General features: G+C 30.8%; 2 protein-coding genes across 3 annotated transcripts in view; one reads left to right on the top strand and one right to left on the bottom strand.

Moving 5' to 3' along the window:
* mRRF1 (mitochondrial ribosome recycling factor 1) overlaps nt 1–8720 on the top strand; it is a 20843-nt gene extending 12123 nt beyond the window's left edge. The window contains exons 5-6 of the mRNA XM_067271188.1: nt 5907–6063; nt 8586–8720. Of these exons, the coding sequence (XP_067127289.1) occupies nt 5907–6063; nt 8586–8669 (241 nt within the window). The 3' untranslated portion in view covers nt 8670–8720. The remainder of the gene's footprint in view (nt 1–5906; nt 6064–8585) is intronic.
* Nucleotides 6622–16174, bottom strand: part of Hen1 (Hen1 methyltransferase) — a 22842-nt gene continuing 13289 nt past the window's right edge. Inside the window, exons 5-9 of one of the 2 annotated variants that reach the window (XM_067271182.1) lie at nt 15587–15837; nt 10262–10444; nt 8906–9080; nt 8722–8832; nt 6622–6954 (exon numbers count right to left, since the gene is read on the bottom strand). In XM_067271182.1, the coding sequence (XP_067127283.1) occupies nt 8782–8832; nt 8906–9080; nt 10262–10444; nt 15587–15837 (660 nt within the window). In that variant the 3' untranslated portion in view covers nt 6622–6954; nt 8722–8781. Of the gene's footprint in view, nt 6955–7475; nt 8235–8721; nt 8833–8905; nt 9081–10261; nt 10445–15586; nt 15838–16174 lie in introns of those variants that run through there. The other variant, XM_067271183.1, reaches the window with a different exon arrangement.

Here is a 16174-nt window from a genome sequence, read left to right as displayed (position 1 = left end):
GATTATGTAGACTTTATTATTGTATTCGGAAAAGCATTTCAGATTCTCGGATTCCATTCACCCTTCTTCAATCTTTTTTTTATAGATCTTATTAAAAGAAATATCAGTATTAAATTACTTCACACACACAATTTAAATTATTTACAAAAGTTTTTACTTACAGTATTCGATTATTTACACAGATTGGTGTTAATACTGGGAAATTAAACTGGATATATTAAAAAACCTTTATAAAATAAATAATAAATACATTAGATAAATACAATATTTAAAAAATTTAAAGAACATAAATTGCCTATACCTGTATATGGATAAAAGTACAATTGATGAGATTTAAAAAATAAATGAATAACTGATGTAAAATTGGGTTTAAAAACATTTGAAATTAAAAGGTTTTAAACAACCATAAAAACATAAGACAGCACTTTGTGAGAATAAACAAAATTGACATTATTACAACACAGTGTATTATAAACAGATATGGCAAGGGGGTTGGAAGGTATCTCCAATGGACTCTACTGATTATGTAGTGATGTAACAATGTACAGTACCTATTATACTCTCTCATTCCATGAAATTTTCTAATTATTTGATCAATTTTTATCATCACAATTCAGCTAATTTGGGGCCTATACATGAACTCGTGAAGGTATACCATCCAATTGTCTAAAAAATTTTTCATTACAAATACAATAATAATTATATAAAACAAAATGAACCAGTTGAATTACCCAATTATCACATTGTAAGTTATTTAAGCTATCAATTATAAATTTTATATATATAGATAGATATATATTTTTAATATTCAGACTCAAAATTTTGCTGTTATCATTTATATTAAGTGTTTTAAGGTTTTTAATGAATTGGTTGGTATTCTTAATACTATATTCAGAATTGTGATATTGATTTAATTTATTCTTAAGAAATTTTTCTAAATTATATAAAATGTAACATTTTATATCCACTAATGGTCTATATGCTTTCTATATTTTGTGTGTTTTTATTCTGATATTGAGTCTGGGTATTCTTAAATTGTAGTCTAAAATATTGTTAAAATCGTTTATATTAATAATAATAATAGCTTTTTAAACAATTTTAAACATTTTTTTCCAAGTTGTGAAGTTGACATGTGCGTGTGTGTGAAGTAATTTAATACTGATATTTGTTTTAATAAGATCTGTAAAAAAGGACTGAAGAGGGTGAATATAATCCGAAATGCATTTCCAAAAAACAATAATAAAGTCTACATAATCAATTAATATATCCCTATGTGATTGAAGTTACTAAAAAGTCAAAATTTAAGCTTAGTAAATTAAAAGAAAGCAGTAATGGAAATGAACGACCAGAATTTTAAATTCTATACGAAGATCAAGAAGACTTGGTAGCAGATTGAAAGACTACTATAGATTTTTCTTTATTACACATGAAATTCTGTAGATATCTGAACTTATTCACCATTTAGTACATGTACTGTAGTGATATAGAGTGTCAGAAAATTTTCACCAAGTCTGTTAGATGGCTTTAGATATATAAACATTTTGAATCAATGGATTCAGACCATAATACTAATCATCCATATTTTGTGTGCTATTCTTGAGTTAATATCACTAATTATTAGTCTAAATGTAGACAAATGATTCCAGTCTTGTATGACTTTTGAGATATCTGATAATATAACAGTAGATTCTGATGAATAATAATGTGACCGTAGAGTTGGCACCTCTTTAGTTTCTCGTCAGGATTGACACCACCGTGTCTCAATTGACACAGAAGCTGAGACGGCGTGTTTATTTGATATTAAACGTAGATCGTGCGAGTGGTCGCGTGCGCAGGCGATCGGATTCGGGACGGAGGAGGGTCGAGAGGTGCCGTCGGTCGAGGGTGAAATTCGATCGAGTAAATTTTTGCACAAGCACAGAAAATTTTTTTGAAGACTTTAGTTCAAGACGAATGGGTGATGACCGACTCTTCGGCCGTCAATTTCGATATCGGCCCGATATTGCTCGGCCGAGACGTCGGCAGATCACGGGAATGCATCGTTTTCGCCGTCGAGAAAGTGTAAGTGGAGATTTTCTCGGGTAGTAGATTCGACAACAATTATCGAATACGTACGATGATATTGTGAGGGGCTAGCCGGGGGTATCGAGTTTGGCTCGACTCCCGTACCACTTAATCGGCTGTTCGGTTGGGAAAATTGGCCTGCAGAGTCGAAGGATGGCTTCCTAAGATTAATGAGAAATAGGAGTCCGTGAGGATCCCCTGTAAGTTGTTTTTCCCGACACCAGACTAGTTATAGCGTCGGGCATGCTAATATTCGTTTGCGAGAAATTTCGAGTGGAACGGTCGAGAGTAAGCGGAGTGGACATAAGCTAAGACTGGAGACAAGGACGAGACCAAATTAAAAACATTAACAAGAATTTAATAAAATTTAAAAGAACCGAATACAAAAATTAAGAGATATCTAATATCTTATAACTACTATAATCAGAGAGAGAGAGCTCACATACACATTAAATTATACTATCTCGACTTATGTAATATTTGTAGTCGTGGTCTTCTATGAGGTGCTTGGGAGATGGATGATTTGGACTGGGAGAATCAATCTTCTATGCGCTCAGTATACGTTAAGTTTATGTCTTCTATATGGCACCTTCAATATTGTGGAAGACTACCTTATGTGGCCAGTTCGGGTCTTGTTGAACTTCCAACGAACTGCACGAGTTATTATGGCAAATTCTGTCTTCTAAGAAATGTGCTTAAAAGCAGAAAATCTACCCCTTTTTATAGGGTGGCTGGGTAACTGACTCAGCATCATAGGACAGTAAGTAGTTTTTAGTCAGCCTAGAAAGGAAGTTTGTTTCCTCCCTTTCTCAGAAACGAAAAATGTACATCCTTTTTGTTAAAATTTTATCAAAGAGATAAAATATTTTGTTATAATATTTTATAATAATAATCCCTTAATCCGCGGATCTCGCAATATCGACAATATATTGGATTCTCACAATAATATATTATTTTCTTTCAAAGTATTTAATTTGGAATTTTTAACTAGGTTAGTATATATACTTTGAAATTATGATTGTTTGTTTAATATGACTCAATTACAAGATATACCCCAAATTGGCAGCCTGCACCTATATTTTTCCATGCTGAACTAGAATTATTGGTCTTTACATAAAAATATTTTTCAACTTTATATGCAAGTTTCTGTTATTCCAAATTTAGTGAAAGTGCGAATAAAATTAATCGAGTACATTTTATTCCTCAATACTTGACAATTCCAATTAATAACATTTAAATTCTTCTCAGAACTTTAGAGGAATTTTTTATTTTCTCATTTTAAAGACTCTCCATTTTTAATCAAGATTGATCTAAGGAAAAATTGTAAAAAGTTCTCTGCATTTACTGTTATCGATATCTAAATCGGTGATTCTCGACCACTGCGAATACACATACGTAAGTGACGTCAGACAAGTAGTTCGATCGGTTCGACCTCCCGAGAGCACGTTTAGAAATTGTAACCGGTGTCACCGGTAACTGCCGATAGTTACCGAGGCGTTTAGAAAACGTTACCTAATAACCGACTGCATTTAAAAATCACCGTTACGACGTCACCGGTCGTCCCGCGGTACTTACCAAAGTAACCGCGCGTGCCGCCAAACTTTTAAATTATTAAAAGTGTACCGCGACGAAAAAAAGGTCTAGAATCACCGATCTAAATTATACGTTACTTTAGAATCAATCATAAAGAAAGTAAAGATCTTTTTGTAGGATCTACTGAGATTTTCATATCTTATCAGTCTCTCAAAAAATTTCCATGTTTTTTTCTCTTAGAAACCAGTTTATCTTCTTGTTTATATTTGAAACCAAACTAAAAGTTGCTCTCATTGTATCTGTTTTGGTATTCCTTAAACAGAATATTTCAATTGGCTTTTAATAAAAACTATTACAGTAACACTTGGTTGAGAAGTTCCCACATTAAAATTTTCGTGTGTAAGAAGAAGTTTAATTTCAAAAGTCCCTCTTTTTTCTTATAAGTTTTTCCTGTATAAAATGTTCTGTTTAAGTAAATTTTCCACTTAGGAAACAGAAATTCTTGTTCGTGACTAGAAAATGGATTCACTTAAGAAGTTTTTCAACTGCATTCTATTGAGAATTTTATATATTTAATTGCATATGGAAAAATAAAAAATTACATTAGGAAATGCATAAAATTTAATGTGTAATTATGCGTGAAATTCTCTACTTTAAACATGGATTTTACAATTTTCTTACATGGTTACATGGCAGCAATGCTAGTAACAAATAGCAAGTTCTGACAGTGCTATCGATACATAAGTGATACTCTAATAAAGAAAGAGGGGCTGCCTGCTTTTGCAAACTTGATACTGTAAGTCCCCTATGATTTCTTTTCCAGCATATTTATGGCCATCGGTCAAGAAATGACCCCCCAAGATTTTTACATTTTTGGACTCAGGATACCTTAAGTTTAAAACATCAAGAAATTCAAAAAATGTTGAAGTTTTTCTGTATATAGGGATGTTAGTGTGTGTGGGGGGGGTGCATAGATGGCATGATTTTGTTCATCCATGTTGAAACTTAATATCTCCTGTGTTTTTTGTTGAAAATTTCTGAAATTTTGCATAGAGGACTGTTAGAGAGATTGATATTACTAAATTTTGAAGGTCGAAGGGGTGGGGAGATGGAGGTCGTGTCGTATCTCAAGTGGATGGATGGATTTAATGGAGATTTTGTTCGTTATTAGCATTTATGATTTTTTAAGAAACTCATCTCTACCCCCAAAATTAAGCTTTTTGCCATTTTATAATAATTAACAATATAAAATCTCATAAAAAATTGCGTGCGGCACCATCTGTAATGCTTGCCGGAAAAGCTACGCAATTTGTTGCCGATTTTTTAGTATATTTTTAGATCTGTGGTTTTGTGTGTGAGAATCAGAACAATGTATTTTTTTACATAAATGGATGAAGCAGCTTATATTAGACGAATATGTAAATAAATATTGATAGATACTGTATAAGCCTACAATGTAGTGGAACATTGTTAAAAAAATATAGTTTTTCTTTGAATGATTCATATTTTTTTCAATTCTGCTTAAAAGAAGTTTTTCAAATTAATCCCTTGAAAAACTTCTTAATTGAATTTTACTGTATTTCCTATTTTGGTTGATCTTCGATTTTAAGAAATTAAATAACACGAAATTCCATAAACTCTTTCCATTTGCAGTTTTTAAACTTCTTCTAAATGACTGTCTTTTATCTAATTCAAATTGCAATTTAAATTCACTATATTTTCACGAATTGAATTTAAATATGCTCTAATTCTAGTTGGTTGGTTGGTTAGTCTTTTAATACTAATATTAATAAGACTGGTTAATTAATTTTGTTAGATTACCAATGAAATGTCATTAACTTCTATAATTTACTATCCTTTCTAAGCTTCTAAAAGAGTTGACTCATCAGATAATACAGTTGTTTTTTTAATTTGAATTTTATGTTATCCACCAATTCGACGTCGACGGAAACGGTCTTCCTCGCGTACTTTGTATATCCGTATCCGATCTATTACTAGTCGAGACGGTCGGCGGGAGGTTTTGCCAAAGGATCCGGGTTTGGTTCGACACCGGTAAAACGAGCAACAAAGTAAGAAAATACCACTGCATTCTAGTCGAATTAAATACTCTAAATTTCATATTCCATTTTTCACAAAAATAATCTGTGACTTGCTAGGGAGGAACATCATTTAAGAAATTAAAATTTTGTTGTTAAACCAGGAATATTGGAAAATGAAACTAATTATTTTTAACAAAGTTTGAAGGAACTTTTATTATATATTGTTAATCCAGGATATTTTTAAGGATTTATTTATCTTTTTAATTTTAGGATAACAAGAGAACACAGGGAAAATCTTGCAAAGAATGCTAAAGTATTATTGAATCAAGCAAAAGATGAATTGAAAGCAATCCACAATAAATTCATTAAAGAAACTAAAAAACAAACTGACCTTTCTGAAGATCTTGTCTTTAATTGTCAACAACAGGTAATAAATTACAATTTTAATTGTTATTTGTAAAATAGACTAAGCATTATATCAAATACATTTTAGTTAGCACTTAAATCCATAATTTTATTATCTTTTAGATTCAAATTTTTAATCGTCAAGTCCATTATGATTTTCATATTTAAGAAATGAATAAACTATGCTACGTTGACTATAAACAAAATTTCAAATAATATATAAAGTAATAAGGGGAAAAACACATTTTGTTCTCCTAATTTATTTTTCATTAAAAATATGCCAAATGGCATGCAAAAAAGTCAACTAAATCTTGCCAAGTTATGCTACATTTTTACTTCAAAAGCAATCAGATAGAATCTATTATTTGAATGATGCAAACTATTTTCTTCTTTATCATTAGAATTAAATTTTTCTTTCAAAAGTTATAAATTGTATATTTTCTTTTATCCTTTCATTTATTATGGTAAATTGATAAATAATGCAAATAACCAGTATGTTACATGATTTTGTTATCTGTTTTAGCTAGAAAACTTTTTTCTATTGAAATTACACTCGTTCTTAAAATAAACAGAACGAACACAATGATAAACATTTATTTTTTATTTCAATCCGTAAGAATTTAACATAAATTGTAAAGCAAATACTGCATTTTAAACTATCTTTTGGCATTCTATCCTGCCAATCTTCTTTCAAATACTAATGTTAGGTAGTGGAATGCCAACGTGCTCGCGAGATCCAAATTTAAATCAAATTTCACTATTACACAAACTATAACAAACAAAACTTTATTATACACGGTCGGAACGACCGTATCGTACGGCCACGCCAGACGGTCTTCCGAATTTCCGGCGGCGGCGGCCACAATCCGAATAAGTTTTTTCACGTGACTTCACTTAATACAATGTTAGAATTCTAGAAAATATAAATTGAATAAAAAATCCATAATTTTATGATCTCTAAGAATAAACAAGCTACATTGGAAACAATTGTTGTGATATAATTAATAATTTTACATTAGACAAAAGTCAATGGTAATTTAAATTCAAAATAGTTCTATATACATCAGAATTACAGTTTCATTTTTGCAAATACTAACTAGAGTGCAGTAACTAATTGACAGATTAGCTATGATCAAATAAATTTGCATTATTTTAATATACACATACAACAATACAAAAAGTATTTTTTCCAATAATATTCCATAGTATAAAACTTATAAAATTAACATTACGTACGGTGTTTCTCTCGTTCGACGACAGGGTTTCCTTCTCAAAATCCCGAGACGTGGAGAAAATATTGCAATATTTTCTGTTGATCCAATGTATAAGTACTAGATATTTTAATATTAGTACTTATTTAAGTAAATATTTTTGGCAACATTTAAACTACCTTTTTGAACAAGCTTACATTCGTAGTAGTTTTTAAAGATGGCAGGTGGCCGATGCAGTTAAAACTTCGGCCTGCAGGTGAGCAAACCTAGAAATTTTTTGAGGGTGGTCGTGCCCGAGATATTTGGTACCGACCAAATAAATTATGGATACGATTAAAAAGTTTCTTTTAGTGCCCACAAGGTAGAAAAAGTCAAGGCATTCGGTGGTCTAAGACACCGAATGCCCTAATTTTTCAGGCTGCAATATTATGGAAGACAAAATACTGCATTTTTATCACTAATCAATTGTTTTAGCTTCATTACTAAACTGCAAACCAGGCTTAAAGTACTTTAGTTCTTAAACATATTCTCAACAGAAGCAGTAGTTACACCATAAAATAAGTTCTTTTTTCTTAAATTATAAAAATTTCTCGGGAACCTCTAAGAATTCAAGAAACTGTACTCATCAAGATCAGCTGTTCAGTTTGTTTGATATAGCTAGGTAGACATAACAAAAACAAAGGAGCTGGAAAAACTTCTTTGGCCATAAAACAGAGAACAGCCACCGTAGCTAGCACCTTCGATCCAACGAATCCCCGAACACGACAAATAAAAGGGAAATAAGGAAGGCGAGGTTTCGATTAATCGAGGAGACGACCGAATCGGGGACTCTTCTTAGTCTTTCTTAGAAACGAGAAAAGTTGCCACGGGGACTCGTCTCGGCCGTACCGGTAAGGGAGCGGCTCGGATTCGACATACGTTAAAGAGCGTAACGTCGAAGTAGGTTTCTGCTTTTTGGCAAAAGCTCCACACTCTTACAGATCTATAAGAAAACTTCAAACCAGTTATTATATATAATAATAATCTTTATTGGTTGTTAAAAAAAATTTCATAAAAGCTGTAGAATTAATCAGAACTGGATAGTTAAAGTCAGCTAAAACTTCAATTGACTACATGAATAGAAAATGATTCTTATAATTCCTTGAAATAAAAGGTAATAATCAAAACTTATTTCTGAGGTTGATTGTTCAAGGAATTCTACTTCAGTGTTTATACTATTACAGGAAAACTTCTTCTGATTAACAATAAATGACTCTAATGATTTTTTAATTAATTTTTTCATATAGAGTTAAATTTTGAGAAGTAATTTTAATTTTGTATTTTAAATTTTCAGATTAAATTAATGATACAAAATACTATGGAAGAAGGAGAGAAAATAATGACGAGTAAACAAAAAGAATTACTTGCAGAAAAATAGTAGCGAGAAATGTTTAGAAAATACGTAAAATAAAAGTTTATTTTAAGCCTACTTGTTATGCAGTTTCTTTCACGAAGTAAAATTATAAAAAGGGCATTATGCTTAAAATTGACTAGTCCTCCTTTTTATCTTCATTTTTTCCTGGATACTCAAATTCTTTTATCTGTTAAAGTAAATTATTGTTACAGTTTTGATTACATTATAGAAATCCAAATATATAATAGAGGAAAACCCACCAAAGTATATGGTTCAAAATCTGTCACCGGACATTCTACAATATTTTGTCGGCCGGATCTTCTAAATATTGCAATCTGCGTACAGTAACCGAGACGTTTCGATTCTTCCGGCGGATTTCCGACTCCAGAAAATTCTACCGTATACCCGGGATAAGAGTCCACTATGTCGCGACACCTAAATTACAAAGAATGATGTTTAACACTATTATTTTAACCATTCCAGAACCTATAAAAATTCTATTTTAAAACAGACCATTTCTATTACACGGGATAATATAATATCCATTCCTAGGGAGTTACACACAATATTTTTTAAAATTCAGTCGATAGTTCTATTTATTAAGAAAAACTTGCCGTTATTAAAATTTTCATCAACGAAAGTGATTATGAAAATCTACATTAATGATTTGGCAGTGATCTCTAGGATCTGGAAAGTTACATATTGTGAATGAATCAATTAATTCCAAAAACTGGGGTAAGATTTTCAGGATAACAATACTCAACAAGAATTGCAATAATATTTGGTCAGTTTTTCAAGTCTTAAAAATAGGCGAATATCTAGTCCTAAATCCTATCAAAACTTTCTGGTAGATCAAATTAAAAGTAATCATTTTATTTGGAAATTTCAAATTGTGACAGCAATATCTTTTTCAAAAAAAAAGTTAAAACCAATGTCAAAAAGAATCCATATTACAATAAAGTATTTTATTTTCTTTGAAAAGAAGAGAAATTGAATACAGAGCAATTTCTGTTTACATATTTTGAGTGTTGTTTAATTAAATTTCATTTACGGGACAAAAAGGAATGGCTCCATATTTAAAGAACTTATAAATGTTTGTGAACAAATTACAAACTAAATTAAATTTAGTTTGGTAAAACAATCTTCCGATGACTAAAGTTGTGATGTATTTACAAAAAGCCGAACGTAGACAAACTTTCTTTATAGGCTACTGTCTCCGCAACAAACGTGTAAAAATGGTAAAACGGCCTCTGGTGTTTTGCCACTATCGCAATAATATATATATTTTGTTTTTAAATAGCAAAATAAAATCGTGGCCGTTAACATTTAATAAATGTAAAAATACAGAGCATTCGCAAAGATAAAAACCTTTGTCGTTGCCTTTTCCTTTCGTTTTACCATTTTTGCACGTTTGTTGCGGAGGCAGTAGCCTATAAAGAAAGATCGTCTCCGTAATTTTTGTAATTTTCGACGGACTGCCGACGGCGAAAGGAAAAGGCAACGAAAAAGGTTTTATCTTTGCGAATGCTCTGTATTTTTACATTTATTAAATGTTAAATGTTTGCCACAATTTTATTTTGCAATTTTTTTTTTTAAAAATAATATAAAACACTTACCATTTTTGAAACTCTTGGGTACTCCATTCAAATTTGTGATCCCAATGACGAAATCCTTTAAAATTGGGAAACAGAACGTTATAATCGCTGTTTGGCGTCGTCAGGATAACCAGTTTTGGCCGAACGAGTCCGAAAATACTTTTTGGAAATTTTTCTAGCTCTTCGGGTTTAAGATGTTCTATGCTTAAATTAGAAAGTATTTTCTATGTAAGTGATGTTTGAAATTTTATAATTTAAAAATGAATTAATTGACTCTATACAATATTATGTTACAAATCTGAACAATGCAGAACTTAAATTATTTAAAGAGAATTTCTCACTTTTGGCTAAAACTGATATTTTATTTATTTAGACCAGGGGTCCCAAAACTTTTTTGGCTGTTGATTCCTTCAAGAATTCAACAATTTACCATCTCCTCCTTTTTGCTAATATTGTTAATGATAATAAATAGATAAATCTGGTGAACCAGTGTAAACCCATATACCATTTTACAGAAAAGATCTACCTTAAGTTAGTACGCAAGCTTATAACATCCTGGATTGTCAAATACATAATCCATTGGATTATGTGAATCATTTTTAATCAATCTCTGAATTTTTGATCCATCAAAAATCCCTTAATCAACATTGAAAGGGTGTTAGGCAGGAGTGTTGCCCTTTTCAACATATACTTGGAAGAGATGATTATGGAATATCTAGATCACAAAGAGGAAAGTGGTTGATATTGACCTTCCACTTTGGGAACTTGTAGTTTGGAAAGAGGAAAGAAAAACTTGTAATTACATTTAATTTGTATATTATATTTTTACTTTGACACAAACACCTTACGCTTCTGAGAATCAATATTTATTGTCTTACAAATGTTTTCAACCCGATTTACGGGCCGTCGTCACGTATTTTGAATTTTTTGGAATGTTTTTTGTACCGGTTCCAGGTCCAAACAATTATGTGGAAACGAAATTCAAATTTTCATATCCGTTCGAACAATTGGTTTAAATAACAAATATAAATAAAAATGATAAATTGAACTAATTAAAATATATGAATTTAAGTAAAGTAAAATAAAGTAAAATACAAAATATATCAACACAATAAACCTAATTATATCGACCGAGTGCGTGTTATATATTATATTATACTGGGTTATTATTGATCGTATATTTCCGTGCCGACGGTAAACTTGTGGCATCTTTGTGGTTCGAACATTTGCCAGTAAGACCGGATCTATATATTTCAAATTTTTCTACGGTCATTGCTAAAGACTGTGAGCGTACCTGTCTAACAATCCTAGCTTCGTTCCATTCAACTATAGAACCTTCTGTTTGTGCTACTCTGGATAGTTCCGTATTATAGTGCCCTCTATATCATATACGTGCTCTTTAAGCCTTTTACTCAACTTCCTGGTGGTGACACCAATATATTCTTTATTTAGCCTAGTTGATCATTTTTATATGGTATCCCGTACACGCCAGATTGTTCCTCCTTCTTGATCTTATCCTTGTCGTTTCTAAGTAGACTATAAACCGTGGGAGCCCGTTTGTATATTAATCTTGTATTCTTGTAGTTGGCAACTTCCTTCGTGATATTGGACATTCCTCCATTGTACGTGAATTCGGTAATTTCTTTGTTTGTATTCTCCTTTGTCTTCTTTTTATTAGGATCCGAGTACGATCTTATTAACTTCTCTATGATTTTTGCTCTAAATCCCAAGAATCTAGCAATAGTTGTGATCCTATTCAATTCTTGCCACGTGTCGTACACGTTGGAGCAATAATTAAATGCCCTACTAATAAGAGCCCTAAATACCGACAGCTTATACACGTGACGATCATTGGATGAGGAAAGAATGTAAAATGGGTCATGGGTGGGTTTGATATATACCTTAGTGGTTAAGGAACAGTCTTCAAATGTAATGCTAATGTCTAAAAATTGCACTTCTGTTGCACTAAGTTGCTCCAATTTTAGTTTTAAACCATCTTTGTTAGAATTTATCTCATTCAAAAAGTGTTGTATTCATTTTATGGAGGAATGACAGAAGAATACATCATCTACATATCTTTTGTACAAGATTATATCTTCTATAAAATTTCTAATAGTAATTTGTTCTAATTTACATAGAACTAACTCACAGAGTGATCCGGACATCGGGCTGCCCGTAGGCACACCTTTCCTTTGTTTATATATCTTGCAAAACAAAGGAAAAGTGTGCCTATGGGCATACATGTGTATGATATAAGTAAAGGGCACTACAATACAGCACTATCCAAAGTAGCACAAACAGAAGGTTCGGCAGTCGAATGGAACGAAACTAGAATTGTTAGACAGGTACGCTCACCGTCTTTAGCAATGACCGTAGAAAAATTTGAAATATATAGATCCGGTCTTACTGGCAAATGTTCGAACCACAAAGATGCCACAAGTTTACCGTCGGCACGGAAATATACGATCAATAATAACCCAGTATAATATAATATATAACACGCACTCGGTCGATATAATTAGGTTTGTTGTGTTGATATATTTTTTATTTAATTTTATTTTACTTTACTTGAATCCATGTATTTTAATTAGTTCAATTTATCATTTTTATTTATATTTGTTATTTAAACGAATTGTTCGAACAAATGTGAAAATTTGAATTTCGTTTCACATAATTGTTTGGACCTGGAACCGGTACAAAAAACATTCCAAAAAAGTTCAAAATACCTGACGACGGCCCAGTAGAACAGGTTGAAAACGTTTGTAAGACAATAAATATTGATTCTCAGAAGCATAAGGTGTTTGTGTCAAAGATTCAAAGAATCTGAGTGTATATTGAAATATTATATTTTTATTTTATCTAAAAAACACATCTCAAAAACTTTTAAAATCAAAGTAAGGAAGTTTTATATAAACATTTTTGGCTTTCTTAATTTATAGCAAGTAAAGTAAATATAAATTTAACAAGCCCGGTCAAGCCGACCCGATAGCATGCTCCACAAAAACAAATCAAATATTAATTTTACTTAAAATAAATTTTATAAATTCTAGGAATCAAGTAGTTGTTCACAAGAATTTTTCACTGAATATACAGTAAGGAATGTATATAGTAAAGGATGTAGTTTATAGATTCCAGAGGAACTGTTTTTACTATAGCTTACAGTGACCATAAACGAAAACATTGTTTCCTTTTGCGCATACGCGTGGACGTGCGCAATAAATGGACTGAACGGAACATAACGCTTACGTAACGAGAGTGAAGTCGTTGCGCATGCGTGCGGATATGCGCAATAAATTAATTGAATGGAGCGTGTGCGTCCCCGTCTGACAAGACGCACAAAAGTCCTAACATAAGCACTTCACCACTATAGTGGAGCATCCTAAAAAGTAAATGTAAAATGTCTGTGTTAATATTGCCATATTAATAAATATATTTGCACTATTGATAGAGATTCATTGTCCCTAGAAAAATGGAGAGTAGATTTTTATCAGTGGGCAAGGAAGAACTTAATGAAGAAGGTCAACTCCATTATTTAATATTGCATTCTTCTGGTGTGAAAGGTATAATGATGCATCTTATGATTAGAATATCATTTACTGTATCTTTTTTTTTCATTTAAATACATAAAATAAAATCAGGAATAAATTTACAACTAATAAAAACAAAAATTATAAAGTGTTTTATAATTATCTAGCAACGAAACACATTTGTAAATCATTCTTACAAAGTATTTTATCTATCTGCAAATTGGTCATATTGTCCTAAACGTATAAATATATTCAATAAATAAAAATATAGGGGTTTTATAAAATCTTATGGTTAAAATCAATATCACACATTCTTACATAATGTCAAAATAAATATGCAGAATCAGCTTAGTACAAACACAGTACAGAAGCAAAACTTTTGTTTCTGCATAATTTGTAACACTGATCCTGTGTATTTATTTTATTGTTATCAGTGTGCAGGCTTCACTAAACTTTTATCTATAAAATTTTGTGGTATTTGATAAGCGTTTTTTTCTAAGAATTGGCTTTTAATATTCCTATTACTGCTTAAGTACAGACAGTCCCCAATTTACACAGCTCTAACATACATACATCTAAACTTATGAAAGAATTTCTGATGTGTAAAAAAAACCAATGGAATTTTACAGAACTAACTGTTAGCATAAAATACTGCAGATTGTAAGAACATATGATAAATTGCAGTACACTACATAGCAACTCAAAGTTTCTCACTTAGACTCATTCTCTTACTCATATGTCAGTTTACATGTGTTTGAAAAACACATGTAAACTGACACATGAGTAAGAGAATGAGTCTAATACAGAATAATAGGTCAATGAAAGATCAATGTAATGATATAAAACCAATAGTAGTAAAATGACTGTCATACATTGTTGCATTCACAAGAGGTATTAATAAAACATAGCCCTTAGTTACGGAGTCACTTCGACTCGGAAACTTTATGCCAAAATTATTTGCGACTACCAAATCGGATTGGCTCGTTCGGCAGAATATCGAGACGTATCCAAAATGTAGTGATTTGAACGTATTGTTCAAGTTTCCTTATAATTTTTGACAATTTGATAACAAAATCAAAGTACAGGCAAAAATATTTGAAAAACTTTTCAATTCTGAACAAAATGATATACTCAAAGTGCTAATATTCAAGAAGCCTAATAATTTTAGATAATTAACACCTATAAACTGAGTACTTAACGGTTTAATTTACAGACATTTTCGACAAGAACAAATCCGTCGTCGGGTAATAAAAAGAATGTAAATTAATTAAATTGTTAATTAACACCTATAAACCAAGTGTTTATCTCAAATTAAGTTATTGTGGTGTATGCCAATCTATAAAGCAATGTAAGAAACCTTAAATTGCTTTGAAAATAAGTATTTGACATTATGAATGTTAAAATATTCATATTCATTTAATGAAATTAATGGTTAATGTTTGTAGAAAGTTATCAATCATTTAATAAGTTTCTGTAGTTTTTTTATTTTGGTACAGAAACATTGAAAATATAATGCATAAAATTTATTTTATTACAACTGAAAATACAAGAAGGAATTAATACCAATATCATCAAAATAATTATAACATGAATCATAATTTCTGAATTTATGTAAACTGTTTATTATTATTAATTCTTATTACAGGCAGTATATTCTTTAAATTATAATAAAATGTAACGTATTCAAGATATATGAAATATAATTACTTCAAACAATAAAATAAAATGCTTTCAAATAGCATAGAAATAAAAAGCATTTTATTTCTAATTTGTAAAATTTAACAACATATAATTCATTTATAATAATAAAAATACTCACAGTTCGATACAAGTAATGGCATCGACATTCTTTAAAATGTTTAAATCGGGTGACGATACACTTCCGACAAATATTCTCGTCGTTAAAGTTCGATCCCTTTTACAAAGATAGTCCCAAGGCAGCGGTCTTGCAGCGTATGTTAAATTTCCAATAATGTTTTCATTTATGTCAACTAATATTATTTCTTCTATTCTTGGCAAATATTTTATATATTTAAAAAATTTCCCTTCTGCACTTCCAAAATCAACTATCTATAATATAAAATACATTCTTTTCTATAATAATTTACAAGTATTTTAGAAAATAACGAAATAATTTCAATTATAAACATTGAAAACAAGTAAACTTTAGTGTGGTCCCAGATGAAAATTGAAATTATATGTTTTGAATGATAAAAATCCAGCAGGACAGTTAAGCTCTCACCTTTCAAAATTAAAACAAAGCAAGACTTAAAGTCTAGCTTAAACAGTAAAACTTCTTTCCATCAAAATGGAAAATGAAATAATAGAATTATGGGGAGAATACCAAAGTTCAAAGCAATTTTAGATGATCGGAAATCGGTGTAAGTCTCGAAAACGACCTCTCCCG

This window comes from Centruroides vittatus, unplaced genomic scaffold (assembly GCF_030686945.1).
Source record: "Centruroides vittatus isolate TY-2023 unplaced genomic scaffold, ASM3068694v2 contig_392, whole genome shotgun sequence".
Lineage (NCBI taxonomy): Eukaryota > Metazoa > Arthropoda > Arachnida > Scorpiones > Buthidae > Centruroides > Centruroides vittatus.
This window is presented reverse-complemented; position numbering and strand designations above follow the sequence as displayed.